The sequence below is a fragment of the Oncorhynchus mykiss genome, chromosome 18, assembly GCF_013265735.2.
Source record: "Oncorhynchus mykiss isolate Arlee chromosome 18, USDA_OmykA_1.1, whole genome shotgun sequence".
Lineage (NCBI taxonomy): Eukaryota > Metazoa > Chordata > Actinopteri > Salmoniformes > Salmonidae > Oncorhynchus > Oncorhynchus mykiss.
In genome coordinates this window covers 38,816,043-38,836,970 of record NC_048582.1, presented here as the reverse complement: position 1 = coordinate 38,836,970, position 20,928 = coordinate 38,816,043, and the positions used below count along the sequence as shown (strand labels likewise).

The following is a 20,928-nucleotide window of genomic DNA, read 5'->3' as shown; positions in this document are numbered from 1 at the left end:
AAAACAGATAAGGGAATGGAGAGAGGAAAGGGAGATACTCTACTGAAAGGTTCATGTACAAGTAGAGGATACGATTTCTAGAGTCGTATACATAAGACAGACAAGATAACAGACACAGAGATGGGCAAAGATACTTTTAAAAAATGTTCTTGTTACAAAAAATATATCTAAGTAAAATATTAAATACTTTTGCCAAGTCATGTATTTAATAGCAATACTTGCAAGTAGCCACCTTTACTGTAACTACAACAACATTGTCAGTAACAGTTACAGAAACATTTGACTTGCTATGACTGTGATGTGGTTGGTTATCTACCTTAGTTGAATGCTCTGGATAAGAGTGTCTGCTAAATGAACTAAATGTAAATGTAAAAAAAAAATGCACTTGCACGCTGGGTATTATTCTAATGAGCTCCACCCCCAAACAATTTGTATTTGAATAAAATGTGGCCTATTGTACTACGCAAGTGTTCATTTTCCAATTGACATTTTGGTCATTTAGCAAACGCTCTTATCCCACCATAGTGCCATCAGACTTCTGATACCAATGCCGCAAATTTGGGGTGGTAGGGGGCCACAAAATTGTGAACCACTATATTTTTTTTTAGCGGAAAAGTATTTTGTATTTTGAAAATACACAAATGTAGCTCTCTAAAGCAGCATTTCCCAAACTCTGTCCTGGGGATCCCAAGGGGTGCACGTTTCGTTTTTTGTCCCTAGCACTACACAGCTGATTCAAATAATTACATCTTGATGATTAGTTGATTATTTGAATCAGCTGTGTGGTGTTGGGGGGGGACAAAATGTGTTGTTGGGAAACACAGCTCTAAAGTATCTTGTTACAAAATACATTGGATTGTAGTTCAGGCCAGTGAAGTACAAATTACAAAAAAATTATAAAGGTCATTTAAATACGTATTTCAAATACATGGAACAGAAATACTGCCCATCTCTGAACAGAAGGATACAATGTAGATGGAACTATATTATGCACATGTAAATGCCCACCGTTGAACTCCCTCGCTATATTAATTATTCAGTGAGCGATGCACAATTAACAAGGCCAAGTGAGACTTGAATGGGGCCTGTAATTGTAGAAACGTTCACAGTTGGATATGTGTGCAAAAATAGGTTAAGTATCAAATGACACATTTGTGTTTGAGAAGAAAGGACTGATGAAAGGCGATAGAACTGAAGGGGTTGGCTGTATTTATCCCCAATGAGACTGTGTGGAGAATATAAGTATACAGTGCATTGGGAAAGTATTCAGACCCCTTGACTTTCTGCACATTTGTTACGTTACAGCCTTATTCTAAAATGGATTAAAATCAAATCTACACACAATAACCCATCATGACAAAGCGAAAACAGATTTTTAGAAATGTAAAAAAAAACAGAAACCTTATTTACATAAGTATTCAGACCGTTTGCTAAGAGACTCGAAATTGAGCTCAGGTGCATCCTGTTTCCATTGATCATCCTTGAGATGTTTCTACAACTTGATTGGAGTCCACCTTTGGTAAATTCAATTGATTTGACATGATTTGGAAAAGCACACACCTGTCTATATAAGGTCCCGCAGTTGACAGTGTATTTCAGAGCAAAAACCAAGCCATGAGGTCGAAGGAATTGTCCGTAGAGCTCAGAGACAGGATTGTGTCAAGGCACAGATCTGGGGAAGGGTACCAAAAAATGTCTGCAGCATTGAAGGTCCCCAAGAACACAGTGGCCTCCATCATTCTTAAATGGAAGAATTTTGGAACCACCAAACTGAGCAACCGGGGGAGAAGGGCCTTGTTCAGGGAGGTGACCAAGAACCCGATGGTCACTCTGACAGAGCTCCAGAGTTCCTCTGTGGAGATGGGAGAACCTTCCAGAAGGACAACCATCTCTGTGGCACTTCACCAATCAGGCCTTTATGGTAGAGTGGTCAGACGGAAGCCACTCCTCAGTACCTTTTACAGAGATGGTGGTCCTTCGGTAAGGTTCTCCCATCCCCACAGAGGAACTCTGGAGCTCTGTCAGAGTGACCATCGGGTTCTTGGTCACCTCCCTGAACAAGGCCCTTCTGATTGTTCAGTTTGGCCAGGCGGCCAGCACTAGGAAGAGTCTTGGTGGTTCCAAACTTCTTCCATTTAAGAATTTTGGAGGCCACTGTGTCCTTGGGGACCTTCAATGCTGCAGAAATGTTTTGGTACCCTTCCCCAGATCTGTTTCTCGACACAATCCTGTCTCGGAGCTCTACGGACAATTCCTTCAACATAATGGTTTGGTTTTTGCTCTTACATGCACTGTCAACTGTACACCTTATACATACACCTTATACAGGTGTACAGGTGTATGCCTTTCCAAATCATGTCCAATCAATTGAATTTACCACAGGTGGACTCCAATCAAGATGTAGAAACATCTCAAGGATGATTAATGGAAACAGGATGCACCTGAGCTCAGTTTCGAGTCTCACAGCAAAGGGTCTGAATACTTATGTAAATAAGGTATTTCTGTATTTTTTAATTATGCATTTGCAAACATTTCTAAAAACCTGTTTCTGCTTTGTCGTTATGGGGTATTGGGTGTAGATTGATGAGGATTATATTTTTTTTCACAGAGTGAACTACATGGAACTCATAATAGTTCTACCTGCAACCAAAAAGGGGACATCCAAAGAACCCTTCTGGAACCCTTTTTTCCCGGAGTGTAGAGTTGCACAACTCCAGTCCTCGAGGGCCACTCTCCCTGTTTTCGGTCTTATCAAATGGCCTTTGGAAACCAAGTGTTGAACCTTCTCAGCAATCAGTGACATTAATTGTTACATTAGAGTAAGTGCCAGGCAGACACAGAAAGCAGCAGGACTGCAGCCACTCGAGGACTGAAGTAGTGTTCTCCTACTCAGACCACACCGCAAAGATGACATCCTCATACTAGTTGTAAATGGAGGAAGTTTTGTAAACATCTTTTTAGCAACCAGATAACAACCAAAATACAACGTCTTTCCCATGACGTTTTGAAAAAAAGACATCTTTACCTGGTTGTAACAGAGACCAGCTGGTTGCAATCTGGTTTTAAGGCGTCTTCTCAACCAGAAACCCAGTTTCCAACCAGAAAATGAAGACGTCATGTGCCAAATTCTGCCCACTGGGTAAGATGAGGCTTCCAACACACAGTAACTTAGGACTGATTCATTACTTGAAATCCATTAAGAAGGGAAAGTTCACAGCCAGGTAGTTACCTGTGGCTCCCTGCCCAGGCCGGCCCCTCCTCCCACGGCCACAACAGGCACTCCGGTCTGGGCCGAGACAAACTCCAGCATGGGGGCCAGGGGAGCCTGGTCGGGTGGCGGGGGCCTCTCCTCCTCGAACACCAGCCCCTGGAGCGGCGTAGTGGCCAGCAGCTCACACAGCTGCAGCAGAAGGCTCGCTGGGCTGCTCTCGTTCACCGTCAGGTAGATCACGTTGGCTGGGCCATACTGCGTCATCACGCTACCGCCCACCAGAGCCGCTGACGCAGAAGCCAATGGCGCAGACGCCGCCACCATAGCCAATGACGATGAGGCCCCCCTCCCCTGAGGACCTCCCGGCCCGTTCGTGGCGCCCGTTCCCCCAGCAGCGGCCGTCTCCGGGAGCAGGGAGGAGCCCGAGTGGACCACAGCGATGTTGACTACACCCAAGTCCCTCTCTCTCTCCCGGGGGCGGAGCAAGAGGGGAGGGGAGGAGCGGGCGGGCCCCGTGCAGGCCAACACGGCCAACAGGAGGGAGAGGGCGGGCTTGGCTGCCATGTGGGGGAGGGGAGGGGGGGCGCAGTTCGGTGGGCAGAGCAGCGACGGCGGCAGTTCACAGGCGAAGAAGGACCTGGAGTGGAGAGGAGAGGTGAGAGAAAAGGATTCAGGGGGGAAAAGTCTGAAGAATGAAAGGCCTGTAAGTAAGTGAGGAGAGGAGCAATGATACGCATAGAAGTAAGTAGGAGCTACAGTGGCGAGGGATACTACTGAAAAACAATCAAGTGGAAGAGAGAGGGGGGGGTAGGCGTAATGGGAAACGGGGTGCTACCCACTGAGCCTCATTTAAAATGAGCAGGTTTCAAAAGGAGAGAGAGAGAGAGAGAGAGAGACTGGGGAAGAGAGATTGCACTAGACAGAGGGGTGGATGGAATGGGCCTGCATCACCTACCATACAATCAATCAACATCTTAAGGTCAGTGTAAGCGTAAAGCCAAGTACAGTGAACTACAGAGGAACATAAGCCCACTGCTTGGGGACTAGAGTAGGAGTGCTCACCCCTTGAACTCAACACCCCCCCCCCCCGCCCCCCCCAGGAGCAGGAGCTGATTCATGGTTTGATCCCACATCTTTGGAGAGCTTTGAAGCTGAGCTATAAATCTTTGCAGCCATAAACCACCAATGGGTACTGTACATCTAAATGGACAGGGGTAAATCACAATACAAATAAAACTGGGGACGGGTGGCGAGTTTGGTCGAGGTAGTTGTGTGTATGCATGTTATGATAAACAACTGTGGTTGAGGTGGGGAAATGCTCTGTGCAGTTGAGTGACGCTATGGGACTGTACACGAAATGTAAGGAGATGTAACGCAAGCAACACTTAATGAATCATTTTGAAGTCGCTTAGCGTGCCAACCCCCCCCCCCTCCTTCTCATCCCCCCCTTTCCATTCACTCTCTTTAATTAACCCTCCCTCTCCCCCTGGGGCCCACACAAATAGACACAGAATCAAAAACCCACTCTCTCCGGGTCACTAACACACAGAACAACAATCGGTATCTGTCACTCCCTCTCATATTGCCCGTTTTCTCTCCTAGCGTCCGTGGCTAATGTCATTGCTTTGAACCAGAAGGCTTGCTGATGTAATGTCCTCTTCACTGCCCCAAACAAACAGCTTCTTCCTGCCTTGTTCTCTCTCTCTCTCTAATTCCGTTTTCACATTCCTACATCGCTCCTTTTGACGCCGAGTTATCATCTGAGGAAAAAATAGAGGGATTACGATGACGAAAAGTGCTCAATTTGGGGGGAAACGGGGGGGGGGGGGGGGGGGGGGGGGGGGTGTAGACAAATTAAAAGATACTGTGGCTGTCGGGGAAGACAGAGAGCAAATAGGGGATTGAGCCAGTGAGCCAGATAGCCACAGCGGCTGTAAAGTGGGAAAACAATAAAAGTATTGAGAGAGGATATATGAAATATATTTAAAAAATATCTATATATTTTATTGTCACATACACCAGATAGATGCAGTCAAATGTGTTGTTTTACAGTGTCAGCCATAGTAGAATGGTGCCCCTGGCATTAATTAGGGTTAAGTGCCTTGCTGAAGTATATCTAAGGGGCGGTAGTATGGGGTAGGCAAGAAAGATAAGTATTTAACATTGCCCTCAATATACCATTCAGACAAAGCCAGACCTCGGCTTGAATGGCTCATCCGAGCCCCGTTGCATAATTCAATTGGATATTACTACCTCGGTTAAGCCTATGGGCAGAGCCCGCCATGGAACCTAACGGCCTCAGCATTTTTCAGCGTGAGAAAGACTGGAATGGCGTGCGGCTTAATCCGGTTCAGACTGTATGAAACAAATACAGATCTTATGAAACCAGTACAGACCACACAGGTTCTGTACTCAGTTCGAAGGATATACAGCTGAATCCAGTACAAACCGCACTACTGACCATACGTACGGGTTCCGGATCAATCATTCCAGGCTAGCAGTCCATCCGCTGGCCCTGAACCACTCAGCTTGTGTTGTCACTTCCCAGGACTCTCATACTCCCCAGGGCTCTCATACTCCCCAGGGCTCTCATACTCCCCAAGGCTCTCATACTCCCCAGGGCTCTCATACTCCCCAGGGCTCTCATACTCCCCAGGGCTCTCATACTCCCCAGGGCTCTCATACTCCCCAGGGCTCTCATACTCCCCAGGGCTCTCATACTCCCCAGGGCTCTCATACTTCCCAGGGCTCTCATACTCCCCAGGGCTCTCATACTCCCCAGGGCTCTCATACTCCCCAGGGCTCTCATACTCCCCAGGGCTCTCATACTCCCCAGGGCTCTCATACTCCCCAGGGCTCTCATACTCCCCGGGGCTCTCATACTCCCCGGGGCTCTCATACTCCCCAAGGCTCTCATACTCCCCAGGGCTCTCATACTCCCCAGGGCTCTCATACTCCCCAGGGCTCTCATACTCCCCGGGGCTCTCATACTCCCTGGGGCTCTCATACTCCCCGGGGCTCTCATACTCCCCAAGGCTCTCATACTGCAGTCTTATGGTCTTCCCTTGATATAGTAGTGCATTGTTTGCTGCCTATGTTAAATGGGCCCTGCGGTATCATGGCCGTGGAGTGGTATAGTGGTTAGGGAAATGGCGTTGGGAGAAGACTGGTTAGTAGTTCAGAGTACAGGTCAGAGGTTACTGTAAAACACCCAGCTGGGTGAATGGATTATGCGTATCCTGGCTGACGGAAACTGTGTCAGCTGTACAGTCCTGTACGGGAACTCTGTAGCCATGTTATCTATCCAGGCATTAGCATAGAGGCTATACATACTTGAACTCCTCCCCCATACCTATTGGTTGTCAACGGCTTACTGGGTAATACACCAGGAACAGACGTCCTCATACAGTATTTTCACTCTAAAAAAAAACCTGCATCTTGTGTGAGGGGGTTGTATGGCACATTCAGCTCCAACATGAATCTTCTGTGATGATCATATAGCACGGTCAGCGCAAAACCCGATCTGGACAACGGGATAACCAGTAGGCAGAAGTAACTGTACTGACCATGAGGGAGACAGAGAGTGATTATGTCGAGTCTCTCTTTATGGCCGTCTAAGTGTTGGCAGACTCTCAGAGCAGCGCGAGAGTCATGAGGAACTGCCTGGCCCTGTCTTACTCCAAGCGGTATCCGCTGGCGCTTTGGCACACAGACACCATAAGCAGGAGTGTGATGGTATGCTCAAAATATTTCAGTCCCATGACCCAAAAGTCAGGGCCCTCCTGACTACCCCTGTCACACACACACACACACACAAGGACACACACACACAGACATTCACACACACGCACGCACTCACACACGCACACACACTCTCATACACACGCAATCTTATACACACTCACACAGAGTAAGAATCATTTCAATTTTGTCAAAGCCAACTGCTTTTCAAGGCACTCGGTGACTCCATGTCTAACAGAAAAGGAATTCCACGCAGTTAAAGAGGTCTTCCTCCCACTACAACACCTAGTGTAGGTACAGTTTGAAGCACTTGTAATATATACACCGAGTGTACAAAACATTATGGACACCTGCTCTTTCCATGACATAGACTGACCAGGTGAATCCAGGTGAAAGCCATGATCCCTTATTGACGTCACTTGTTAAATCCACGTCAATCAGTGTAGATGAAGGGGAGGAGACAGGTTAAAGAAGGGTTTTTAAACCTTGAGACAATTGAGACATGGATTGTGTGTGTGTGCCATTCAGAGGGTGAATGAGCAAGACAAAATATTTAAGTGCCTTTGAACGGGGTATGGTAGTAGGTGCCAGGCGCACCGGTTTGTGTCAAGAACGCTGCTGGGTTTTTTCACGCTCAACAGTTTCCCCTGTGCAACAAGAATGGTCCCCCACCAAAAACGACATCCAGCAAACTTGACACAACCGTGGGAAGCATTGGCGTCAACATGGGCCAGCATCCCTGTGGAACGCTTTCGACACCTTGTAGAGTCCACGCCACAATGAATTGAGGCTGTTCTGAGGGCAAAAGGGTGGTGCAACTCAATATTAGGAAGTTTTTTTTTTTTTGTTTTGTACTCTGTGTACATTGCCAGACAGACGGTTACTATTTATTACAGTGCCTTCGGAAAGTATTCAGACCCCCTTCCCTTCTTTTTACACATTTTGTTACGTTACAGCCTTATAATAAAATTGATCAAATACTTTTTTTCCCCCTCATCAATATACACATCCCCCATCATGACAAAGTGAAAACAGGTTTTTAGCAATTTTTACAAATGTATTTAGAATAAAAAACCTAAATATTGTTTTTTTATACACATTTGCTACATTTAAAAAAAAATGTATGTTTTGTTTTGTCATTATGGGGTATTGTGTGAAGATTGATGAGAGAAAAAAAACGATTTAATTAAGGCTGTAACGTAACAAAATGGGGAAAAAAGTCAAGGGGTCTGAATGCTTTCTGAATGCACTGTATCTTCTTCTATTTCTACATATTCCACATAGGATAAATCCCCTTGAGGTGATCTGTCTTGTTTCCAAAGAAGTGCCAGGAGAACAACAGAACCGATACAGGACTCCTTGAGCTTTAACCAGAAAGATTCCCTCACAGTCAGCACAGCAGTTGGTTATACGGAGCTACTTTCAGGAGGCTATTTAAGATAAACTGTATAAAGTATTTGCCTGGATGAAATGCAATCATTACTTTATACATTTTGTTTTTCTCTTTCAATTTTACACCAAATAAGCACAAACAAGAAGCAATATTTGCCACTTCCTACTATACCTCCAAATCACCACTGATTGTGTGGCTGAAAATAAGGAATATCGCATTCCAATTTATTGGGGGATGTGATGCTTTACCTCATGCATGAAAGTCATTTGGTGGCGAAAATTGTACTGGGATCAAACTTTGCCCAATAGCACTCTGCATACAAAGAAGCAATATCATTTATAGAAATAATTGCTACTCTAAAAATACATACCACAATGCATTTGCTGACGGTCATTGGTAGCATTCTTCATTTCCCATATGCTGCGGCTATGGATGGTGGGAGGGGAAGGAACGAATGAACGCGGGCCTGCTCGGCTCAGCACACAGCACCGAGGAGGAAGCACAGAGGTATTTAAGAGCATCTGCTCTCTCTGCAAAGAAGTAATCAACAGGCTGGCCGGTGACCTCGCTAATAATGTTTTTAATAAACATGACCTTCATTAGATTGAAAGAGAAGCTGGTGAAGGGAGTTACGGATAAAGGGGCAGAGGAACAGATTTCGGCTATATTTTTTCAGGAAATTAGAGATTGGGAAGAAGGAAGCATAAAAAAAACAGGCAGTGAGAGAGAGAAAAGGGGGGGGGGTGGATTAGCTAATGTCATGGTCCTTTGTAGTTCAGTTGGCAAATCATGGCACAGATAACACCAGGGTAGTAGGTTCGAGTCCCAGTACCATCCATATGTAAAATCTTTGCGTGCGGGACTATAAGTTGCATTGGATAAACGCGTCTGCTAAATGACTTTTCTATGAAGGAGAGACATGAGGACAAAAAATGAGCCGCGGAACGGATTCCATTGGGCACAGACGTCAATTCAACATCTATTCCATGTTGGTTCCATGCAATTTCATTAAAATGGTGTGGAAATTACATTGATTCCACCAGTGTGTGCCCAGTGGGATATAGGATTCTGAGGGTGCCTGATGCTCCCTCGACCCCCCCCCTGGTATCTTGCTCATGTTTGTTCTGACGCCTTCTATCTCTCTCTCCTCTATCGACCAGTTCATCTCCCTCTCCCACTCCCTCTCTATCTATCCCTGGCCTGTCCCGCTCTCCCTCTCTATCTATCCCTGGCCTGTCCCGCTTTCCATCTATCCATGGCCTGTCCCGCTCTCCCTCTCCCACTTCCTCTCTATCTATCCATGGCCTGTCCCGCTCTCCCTCTCCATCTATCCCTCTCCCTCTCCCACTTCCTCTCTATCTATCCCTCTCTATCTATCCCTCTCCATCTATCCCTCTCCATCTATCCCTCTCTATCTATCCCTCTCCATCTATCCCTCTCCATCTATCTCTCTCCCACTTCCTCACTATCTATCCCTCTCCCTCTCCATCTATCTCTCTCCCTCTCCCACTTCCTCACTATCTATCCCTCTATCCCTCTCCCTCTCCCACTTCCTCACTATCTATCCCTCTCCCTCTCCATCTATCCCTCTCCATCTATCCCTCTCCCTCTCCCACTTCCTCTCTATCTATCCCTCTCCCTCTCCCTCTCCATCTATCCCTCTCCCTCTATCCTCTCCCTCTCCCACTTCCTCTCTATCTATCCCTCTCCCTCTCCATCTCCATCTATCCCTCTCCCTCTTCCTCTCTATCTATCCCTCTCCCTCTCCCACTTCCTCTCTATCTATCCCTCTCCCTCTCCCACTTCCTCTCTATCTATCCCTCTCCCTCACCCTCTCTATCTATCCCTCTCCCTCTTCCTCTTTATCTATCCCTCTCCCTCTCCATATCCATCTATCCCTCTCCCTCTCCATCTATCCCTCTCCCTCTCCATCTATCCCTCTCCCTCTCCATCTATCCCTCTCCCTCTCCATCTATCCCTCTCTCTCCATCTATCCCTCTCTCTCTCCCTCTCTATCTATCCCTCTCCATCTCTCCCTCTCCATCTATCCCTCTCCCTCTCCATCTATCCCTCTCCATCTACCCCTCTCCCTCTCCCTCTCCATCTATCCCTCTCCCTCTCCATCTATCCCTCTCTCTCTATCCCTCTCCATCTATCCCTCTCCCTCTCCATCTATCCCTCTCCCTCTCCATCTATCCCTCTCCATCTATCCCTCTCCCTCTCCATCTATCCCTCTCCCTCTCCATCTATCCCTCTCCCTCTCCATCTATCCCTCTCCATCTATCCCTCTCCATCTCTCCCTCTCCATCTCTCCCTCTCCATCTCTCCCTCTCCATCTATCCCTCCCTCTCCCACTTCCTCTCTATCTATCCCTCTCCCTCTATCCCTCTCCCTCTCCATCTATCCCTCTCCCTCTCCATCTATCCCTCTCCCTCTCCATCTATCCCTCTCCCTCTCCATCTATCCCTCTCCCTCTATCCCTCTCCATCTATCCCTCTCCCTCTCCATCTATCCCTCTCCCTCTATCCCTCTCCATCTATCCCTCTCCCTCTCCATCTATCCCTCTCCATCTCCATCTATCCCTCTCCATCTATCCCTCTCCATCTATCCCTCTCCCTCTCCATCTATCCCTCTCCCACTTCCTCTCTATCTATCCCTGGCCTGTCCCGTTCTCCCTCTCTATCTATCCCTCTCTATCTATCCCTCTCCCTCTCCCACTTCCTCTCTATCTATCCCTGGCCTGTCCCGTTCTCCCCCTCCATCTATCCCTCTCTATCTATCCCTCTCCATCTCTCCCTCTCCATCTACCCCTCTCCCTCTCCATCTATCCCTCTCCCTCTCCATCTATCCCTCTCCATCTATCCCTCTCCCTCTATCCCTCTCCATCTATCCCTCTCCCTCTCCATCTATCCCTCTCCATCTATCCCTCTCCCTCTCCATCTATCCCTCCCCATCTATCCCTCTCCCTCTCCATCTATCCCTCTCCATCTATCCCTCTCCATCTATCCCTCTCCATCTATCCCTCCCTCTCCCACTTCCTCTCTATCTATCCCTCTCCCTCTCCATCTATCCCTCTCCCTCTCCATCTATCCCTCTCCCTCTCCATCTATCCCTCTCCCTCTCCATCTATCCCTCTCCCTCTCCATCTATCCCTCTCCCTCTATCCCTCTCCCTCTCCATCTATCCCTCTCCCTCTCCATCTATCCCTCTCCCTCTCCATCTATCCCTCTCCCTCTCCATCTATCCCTCTCCATCTATCCCTCTCCCTCTCCATCTATCCCTCTCCCTCTCCATCTATCCCTCTCCCTCTCCATCTATCCCTCTCCCTCTCCATCTATCCCTCTCCCTCTATCCCTCTCCCTCTCCATCTATCCCTCTCCCTCTCCATCTATCCCTCTCCCTCTCCATCTATCCCTCTCCCTCTCCATCTATCCCTCTCCATCTATCCCTCTCCCTCTCCATCTATCCCTCTCCATCTATCCCTCTCCATCTATCCCTCTCCCTCTCCATCTATCCCTCTCCCACTTCCTCTCTATCTATCCCTGGCCTGTCCCGTTCTCCCTCTCCATCTATCCCTCTCTATCTATCCCTCTCCCTCTCCCCACTTCCTCTCAATCTATCCCTCTCCCTCTCTTGTATCTTATTCTCCCTATTTATCTCTTTCTCCCTCAGTCTCTCTTCCATTATCTCTTCCCTGTCCCTCTTTCCCTAACCTCTTTCTTCCTCTCGCTCTCCTTCTAAAATCAAATCCAACTAAATTGTATTGGTCGCATACACATTTCGAAGATGTTATTGCGGGTGTAGCGAAATGCTTGTGTTTCTAGCTCCAACAGTGCAGTAATATCTAACAATTCACAATAATACACACAAATCTAAAATAAATATTAGCACGAGCAATGTCGGAGTCCGTGTGGGTGGGTGGGTGGGTGGGTGGGTGGGTAGGTAGGTAGGTAGGTAGGTAGGTAGGTGTATAGACATTATGTGAATAGAATATTTAGTATATCTGTAGAATATATAGGATAGAATAGTATTATATACAGCATTAGTTGAACAGGATGGCATTTACTAGAATACAGTATATGCATATGAAATGAGTAAAACAGTATGTAAACATTATTAAAGTGACAAGTGATTCCATGTCTATGTACAGAGGGCAGCAGCCTCAATGTGCAGGGTTGAGTAACTGGGTGGTAGTTGGCTAGTGACAGTGTCTAAGCTCAGGCCAGGGTACTGGGTGGAGACTGGCTAGTGATGGCTATTTAACAGTCTGTTATTTAACAGACAGAAGCTGTTTTTCAGTCTCTCTGTCCCAGCTTTGACGCACCTGTACTGACCTCGCCTTCTGGATGATAGCTGGGTGAACAGGCCATGGCTCGCTCGGGTTGTTGATGTCCTTTTGGCTTTCCTGTGACATCGGGTGCTGTAGGTGTCCTGGAGGGCGGGTAGTTTGCCCCCGGAGAAGCGTTGGGCAGACCGCGCCACCCTCTGGAGAGCCTTGCGGTTGGGGGCGGTGCAGTTGCCGTACCAGGTGGTGATACAGCCCGACTTGATACTTTCAATGGTGCATCTGTAAAAGTTTGTGAGGGTCTTAGGGGCCAAGCCAAATTTCTTCAGCCTCCTGAGGTTGAAGAGGCGCTGTTGCAAAGTGATGTGTTTGCCGAGAAAGATTTTCACCTTCTCCAATGCTGTCTCCTGAATTCCACGATCAGCTCCTTCGTTGGTCTAGGGTGTCAGGTAAGGTGGAGGTGATATGATCCTTAACTAGCCTCTCAAAGCACTTCATGATGACAGAAGTGAGTGCTATGGGGAGATAGGTATTTCGTTCAATTACCTTTGCTTTCTTGGGTACAGGAACAATGGTGGACATCTTGAAGCAAGTAGGGAAAGCAGACTGTGATAGGGAGAGATTGAGTATGTCCATAAACACTCCAACCAGCAGACCTGTGCATGCTCTGAGGACGCGGCTAGGGATGCCGTCTGGGCCGGCAGCTTTGCTAGGGTTAACACGCTTAAGTGTCTTACGTCAGCCACGGAGAAGGAGAGTGGACCGCGTCAGTGCCACTGTGTTATAACCGCACTGTCTGTATTCGATCATATTCCCAGTCACCTTGCCGTGATTAAATGTGGGGGTTTGCACTTTCTGTTTTGCACGAATGCTGTCATCTATCCACAGTTTTTGGTTTGGGTAGATTTTTATAGTCACAGTGGGAACAACATCCCTTATACACTTCCTGATGAACTCAGTCCCCGTGTCAGTGTATACATCAATGTTATTCTCAGAGGCAACCCGGAACATATCCGCGAGGTCAAAACAATCTTGAAGCATGGATTCCGGATTGGTCAGAACAGCGTTGAATAGACCGTAGCACAGGTGCTTCCTGTTTGAGTTTCTGCCTATAGGAAGGATGGAGCAGAATGTAGCTGTGATCTGATTTGCCAAAAGGAGGGCAGGGGAGGGCCTTCTAGCCATCCCGGAAGGGATAGTAACAATGGTTGAGAGTTTTTGAAGCGTGAGTACTACAGGCAATATGTAAATAGAACTTCGGTTGCGTTTTCCTCAGATTTGCTTTGTTCAAATCCCCAGCTACAATAAATGCAGCCTCAGGATATGTGGTTTCCAGTTTGCACAAAGCCCAGTGTAGATCCTTGTTCCTTGAGGGCCGTTGTGGTATCGGCTTGAGGGGGAATATACCCAGCTGTGACTATAACCAAAGAAAATTCTCTTGGGAGGTAATATGGTCTGCATTTGATTGTGAAGTATTCTAGGTTGGGTGAACAAAAGGACTTGAGTTTCTGTACGTTATCACAATCACACCAAGGGCAGTTAATCATAAAACATACACCTCAGCCTTTCTTCTTTCCCGAGAGTTCTTTATTCCTGTCTGCGCAATGTACTGAGAACCCAGCTGGCTGTATGGACGGGGACAGTATATCCGGAGAGAGTCGTGATTCCTTGAAACAGAGTATGTTACAGTCCCTGATGTCTCTCTGGAAGGAGATCCTTGCCCTGAGCTCGTCTACCTTATTGTCCATGGACTGAACATTAGCGAGTAATAGAACTCGGAAATGGTAGATGGTGTTCAATCTGGGATAAGTTAAATTGCCTTGGAGAGTACGAACAAAGGATCTGGAAATTCTGGAAAGTCATATTTCTGGTCAAAATGCTGGTTATCGCGGTTCTGATACCCAAAAGTTATTTCCGGCTGTATGTAAGAAATAACACCAAATTTGTTTTACAAATACTCTTGCTCCCACTCCCTCTCTATCCCTCTCCCTCCCTTGTGTCTCCTTCTCCCCTCTCCTATTTCTTGCTCCCTCAGCCTCTCACATGCTTCTAAGGGTTTTATTTCTCCAGAGCCCCATTTGGCCAGGCCTAATGAGTTGGTATTTAGCTGGCTCACGATCCTCAACTTTGACCCCAGGGGAGCTGGCGGATTACAGGTCTCCTCCAGTGGGTGTCTAGGTTGTCACGCCACAGTAAAGAACTGGCAAAGGTGCCTATCTACATGCCCAATGCGGTGCCACTGCAGATTAACGACCTGTTGCATTCCCGGGCACAATGGAAACTCCCAAATGAGCGGCCATATTGTTAAACAAAGCTCTATGACCAGCTTTATTAAATCCATGTGTCTGACAGTAGGCCTATTTATTTCAGATATAAGTATGTAAAAATCCCTTGGCTGTTGTTTTGTTGTTGGATGGTTTGGTGCTACGGTGGAATAAAAGTTAACAGAGTAAACAGAGACAAAGAAATCGTCAGGGTCTGTACACAAACACAGCTATTGCAGGGAAGGCACGCCTGGGATAAACGAAAGAATAGAGAAAATAAAACAAAATGTATACCAGAGGCAACGCACAAACGTCAACTCTTTATTTCGGTCTCTATACACTGTCTTTCTCTTATGCCTCATTCAGCTCCCTCTCCCTCTATTCCTAGACATGTACTGCACATACTGTACAGGGGTTTTGTGCCAAAAACCTGCCTGTGTGTTAAGGTCCACAGACTGATTCATCAAACGGTATTCATCGGCTCTGTCAGATTCGTCCAACCAGCTACCAATCAAGCAACTGAACACTAAACCTGCCTGTCAGTAGAACTGACTCAGAAAGAAATACAAAAACACAGCTGATCCGAGATGTGTAATCATTTGTGTCGGTCAGAGTCGTAGTGTAGTTGACTGAAGCTCAATTGCTCTCCTCAGAGGAAGCTAAATGAAGACAGACGTTTCCGGTTGCACTGGTAGAAGAGACTGTGGCCTAGCAGGTAGAAGCAGTAACTTCATCAAGCCAAAGGGTGCAAATGCAATGTCAATTTACATTTGATCGAAAGGGATTTACAATCGATGCCATTAGCCAAACGTTAGCTCTCTCTGCTAAGGGAGATGGAATTTATGACCCGATTAAAACGCAATGTTAACAGAAAGCAAAGCAATCCGTTCCACGATGTCCACCAAGCATTATCGCTAGCATTATATATTTAGAATAGTATCAGCCCCACCATAGTCAAGTACAGAGTCCCTCCATGTCCCTTCATACCAAACTGTTTGCCCAAGCCTAAAAAAAGAGAGACAAATTAAATAAATAACCACCAAGGTTATATGGCCCCCGGAATGTACTAGATCAAGACGACAGCCGACGGACGTTTCTTTTAACCTGAAGACTTTTTGGAAAGAGCGCTCAGCTCACAGTAAAGGCAAATGAGTCACCCATGAACATTCCGCCGTTCCTCATCGTTGGGACATTGTCAGGTTTTGTGCTTTAGACGTAGAGTAGAAATGGCAACACCGACACCATAGCCGTGATATACCACGGGCCTATCTGCAACGGATATACACTGGCTGGCTGCACTGTGGATATGGAAACAGTGACACAAAGGGCACCGTTAAAACACCAGTTCAGTGAGTCGCCGAGGAAAGAAGCTTGAGTCGGTTATCATTGCAGCCCTCATTTATTTATGACCTGCCGAACTACACAACAGCCGATAAAAAACAGAAAAGGAGCATTTCTTTGTTTTGAAAGTTCATTGGAACATTTGGACATATCGTCTCCCAGATATATGCTTGTGATAAACGAGGGGGTCGCCTTCTTTGGTCACTGCGCTCTGATACGGAGAATGATAGCCTTTATGCCTACCTTTAGCCTAGCATATTGTAAGCTATCTGAATAGGCCAGGGGTATTCAACTCATACCCTAAGAGGTCTGGAGCCTGCTGGTTTTCTGTTATACCTTATAATTAATTGCACACACACCTGGTGTCCCAGGTCTATATCAGTCCCTGATTAGAGGGGAAAAACGAAAAAAAATGCAGAACTGGCTTCGAGGTCCAAAGTTGATTTTTAAATTTTTTTTAGAATTTTACCCCTTTTTCTCCCCAATTTCGTGGTATCCAATTGTTGTAGTAGCTACTATCTTGTCTCATCGCTACAACTCCCGTACGGGCTCGGGAGAGACGAAGGTTGAAAGTCATGCTTCTTAACACAGCACGCATCCAACCCGGAAGCCAGCCGCACCAATGCGCCGGAGGAAACACTGTGCACCTGGCCACCTTGGTTAGCGCACACTGCGCCCAGCCCGCCACAGGAGTCGCTGGTGCGCGATGAGACAAGGACACCCCTACCGACCAAGCCCTCCCTAACCCGGGCGACGCTAGGCCAATTGTGCGTCGCCCCACGGACCTCCCGGTCGCGGCCGGTTACGACAGAGCCTGGGCGCGAACCCAGGGACTCTGATGGCACAGCTGGCGCTGCAGTACAGCGCCCTTAACCACTGCGCCACCCGGGAGGCCCAAAGTTGATTTTGAAGGCTATGCAGCAGTCCCAGCTAGGCTAATCCAGACAAGGACGATAGAACACTTGGAATGAAGATATGGTTCAGAAGTTTCAGAGTGGCCTTCAAACAGGGTCTGGGTGTGTCGAAGGCGAGGTTTGGATCACATGATTCTGTCACGTACATTCAGGCGGTCGGTCGTCTTTGGATGCAACCTCGCGGCAGGCCTCCCGCCTCCAGCTCACTACTTTAACGTTAAGTTGGATCGAATGCTTTAACCCATTTTTTTTTCCCCCAGCCAGGAAAGTTGAGCAGGTTTCATGGCGGCTCCCCCGGCGTAGCCAAACCAACCAACACTTTGACCACCATTACCATAGAGGAAAGCCAGGGCCACTTGGCTTGTCTCTAAAGAAGATGAAGCTAAAATGGCCTCAGTTCCCCCTCTTAACAGAACAGGGGATTTCAGTCCAAGGCTGCCAGCGTAACTGATAATGTCACGCAGCCAGCAACCATTCGTTCATACACGAACGACTCAATGGAACACCTCAGACTGAGTGCAATTCTCAGGGATGAAGAATCACCCTTCTAAAGGAGCTCGATATGAAAGGAGCATCAGGCATCAAATGGAAGAAAACAGACAAACAGGAAGGAACTACCTGGACTTGTCCACAAAGAAAAAGGTTTTCTGTTGCTTGAAAACATTTTCCCGTTGTGTGCCCGAATGAACACAACCCACCCTTAACTGGAAGTTGGAAGCACAGAGCTAAATCCCAATGTGACGCTACAGGTGCAGCCCTTCTCCTCCACCTCCTCTGTCTCCTACTCAGTGGACCTGCACTTCTGAGTGTCACATTAGTCTGATGATTTAATGGGACACGTCCCCACAAGTCCAGAGTTACTCAAGAGCTGAAACAACGGCCTGAAAGAAGCTTCGCCTGAGCAACTTGGGCCTGTCATTGTCAGATTTGTTTCCCTCCATAAAGGAATCGCTCAGAGATTGCTTTGCCGAAGTCAAAGTAACACGTGTTTTCAACATCCTTCCAGGATTAACTGGATGAAATGGTGCATTTTGGATTAGGATGAGTTCCACAATCGGTTTCACTGAAAACGACCTGAATAAGACTGTATGGCCCTGTTACACATTGTGTGTGTGTGAAAACGTATGACACATGAAACTAGGTCCATTATAATCCAATTGCAAATCCCACCCTCTTTCGTGCTCACAGGTCCAGTCCAGAACAACCGACAAAAGAAAACATGTATGGTACAGTGTCGTCAACTGAACAATGGGTTTTCAGGCAGACAGTCTGGAGATCCCATGCCGTCAAGCACTTGAGAACCCCAAACATGGAGGGTGTCCCTTCAAGGCTATATATTACATAATGATCCTTGAAAAAAAAAAAACGTGTTTCAACTTGCTCTAGGATAGAATTAAAAGGCCTGCAATATTGGTTTTCAAAAGAATCAGAATATATGCATGGACCGGTTAAGGATGCAAATATGATTTAAACATGCCACCAGCCTATAGATAAGGTATTTACTCAATATACACCCAACAGTGCACGTGGGATAGTTTTGCCGAAGCAATTCTGATAAGATCAGAGCAAATTACCTTCTGCACAGTTCAGAATTGCAATTCAAAGAGCTGTCTTCCAATAAATTCACACAAAGTCGGGAGCACAGCTGACAGATGGGTACGTACAGAAAGCTCAAGGATTGATTCAACATCTGAAAGCTGCCTTGGGCAAATACCAAGAGATGTGTCATGAACAAAAAAAAGAAGGCTACAACGTGTTCTCCGTGGACAAGAAAACAATCGAAAGGGACAAATGCGCATAAACCGGTTTCAAACGAAGGCAATGTGTATCACTAACGGCGACTGGTAATGTACCCAGATTAAAAACGCCGATTGGGGGAGATAAAAAAAAAAAAAAAAGGTCCACATTTCTTTCATCACTAATGTAAGTTATGTGTGGTGACTCAGAACGTGTGTGTGTGTGTGTTTGAGTGTGAACAAATGCCCGTGCCAGTGTGTGTATGTACAGTAGGTTATGCCTGTGCAGTGTTCGTCTGGAAATCAGTCAGAGCACTTGGAGTATGCAAGCGCATCAATGACAGAGGGGTCAAAGCCTCGCTCACCGGCCCGGTTGTTGCCTATCCATCAAACTAGCTGCCAATATGAACACATTTAGCCTCGAGAAACACCACGCCACTATTCCGGTCCCCCGTGCATAACATTCAGCACATTTTTGAAGGGCAAAGCTTGGAACACTTCTTAAAGGAAACCTAAACATATCACCCTCACAGCAAGGTGTAAAATACTCACTGTTTTTCAGGAGCCCAAGACTCTCTTCTCCCCTCGTCTCTCCATCCACAATACATCCATTCCTCTCCTGGCCATATCCTGCGGGTTATCTCCCGTTGTGTAGCCTATGTATTCAAATGTTGCACCTATACACAGTATCGACCTTTTCTTTACTCCGCGAGTCTACATGTTGCTGACTACATCTCTCTCCCTCCCTCTTTCCCCTCTCACCAGTTATTTTGTTAAAATTCAGTATATACGCCTCGTCACCTAGCAACCTCCCTCTTCATCACTCCCGCGACACGTGTTGAATGCTAAACTTGTCGTTGTGGATTTTTTTATTTTTTTTGTTACGATGGAGTGGAGGGATACACACTCTCAGTGGTGTATCAGTATGCTGTCAAGATATTTATTAGAACTCTCCCTCCCTGTCTCACTCCCTCCCTCCCTTCCCTCTCTCTTTCCCCCTCCCCTTAAACCCATCTGTAAACCTATATTCCTCCTCCTTGCTCCCTCACCCACATCTCTTCTCTCTCTCTCCAAGCAAAAAAAGAAGTCAGTTTATAAAAAAAAACCTTTATAAAAAAAATAATAATAATAAAACAACACTAAAGAGAATTCAAGCCTTGCACTTTGCGGTTATGTGTGCCTTAGGGGAATACATGATCATTGCAATTGTTTATAATATTCAACTCTGGGCTGAACTTTTTCCACTGTAAGGGAATTTGGGGACTTGAAACTGTTACACACGGATAAATAACTTATTCATGCATATGTTAGAGACACACCTTTGAAGGATAATGTGTTTTTTAATTACTGTAATCCTGTCTGCGTTGATCTGGTAATTATTTGATGTCACAACATTAGGCTTTTGCAATTGTTCTACTTCTGTAAATAGGTGCTATAATTAGCCCTTACGGGGAATAACAGAGGAAAATCCTTTTTTGATATTTTCTGCTGAGCACCAGCCATTTTGTCCTCTATGCTGGACATAAAATGTTTGACTGTAGCAGAGAAGAAGAGAAGACATGCGCCTCTGTACCATGCACATCCCTTTTATCTTGATGTAATCATTAAGGGAAATGGTGTGTGTGTGTGTGTGTGTGTGTGTGTGTGTGTGTGTGTGTGTGTGTGTGTGTGTGTGTGTGTGTGTGTGTGTGTGTGTGCTGTGGCGCGCGCGTGCGTGAGCCTCTGCCTTCTGTGTCTATGTCTCCGTTATGTTTCAAGTGAATCCACTGGTATTTTTCTAGAGGCTTGTTTTCCTGCGTAAATATAGAGCTGCCACGCCGCCGATCGGTTCTGTGAAACATTAAAAATAGTGCCCAATTAACGGGAAAAGTGGACACTCGTCTTGCTTGGTCACCCTGTTGTTTTGTAATTGGAAGACCAGGGCACTGACCTCTTCGTCGTGAGGTCAGAGCGAGAGTAATATGAGGAATATTGTGGTGAGGGATAGGAACCTGAAGGAGCCTTTCATGAATCTATTACAAATCGTGGAACAGCTGAAACAAG

The 20,928-nt window shown here is 46.6% G+C and overlaps 1 protein-coding gene across 1 annotated transcript in view; it reads right to left on the bottom strand.

Moving 5' to 3' along the window:
* LOC110496813 (glutamate receptor ionotropic, NMDA 2D) overlaps nt 1–19,707 on the bottom strand; it is a 63,005-nt gene extending 43,298 nt beyond the window's left edge. Inside the window, exons 1-2 of the mRNA XM_036952719.1 lie at nt 19,438–19,707; nt 3,230–3,848 (exon numbers count right to left, since the gene is read on the bottom strand). Of these exons, the coding sequence (XP_036808614.1) occupies nt 3,230–3,848; nt 19,438–19,493 (675 nt within the window). The 5' untranslated portion in view covers nt 19,494–19,707. The remainder of the gene's footprint in view (nt 1–3,229; nt 3,849–19,437) is intronic.
* Between the last annotated feature and the right edge of the window lie 1,221 nt (nt 19,708–20,928).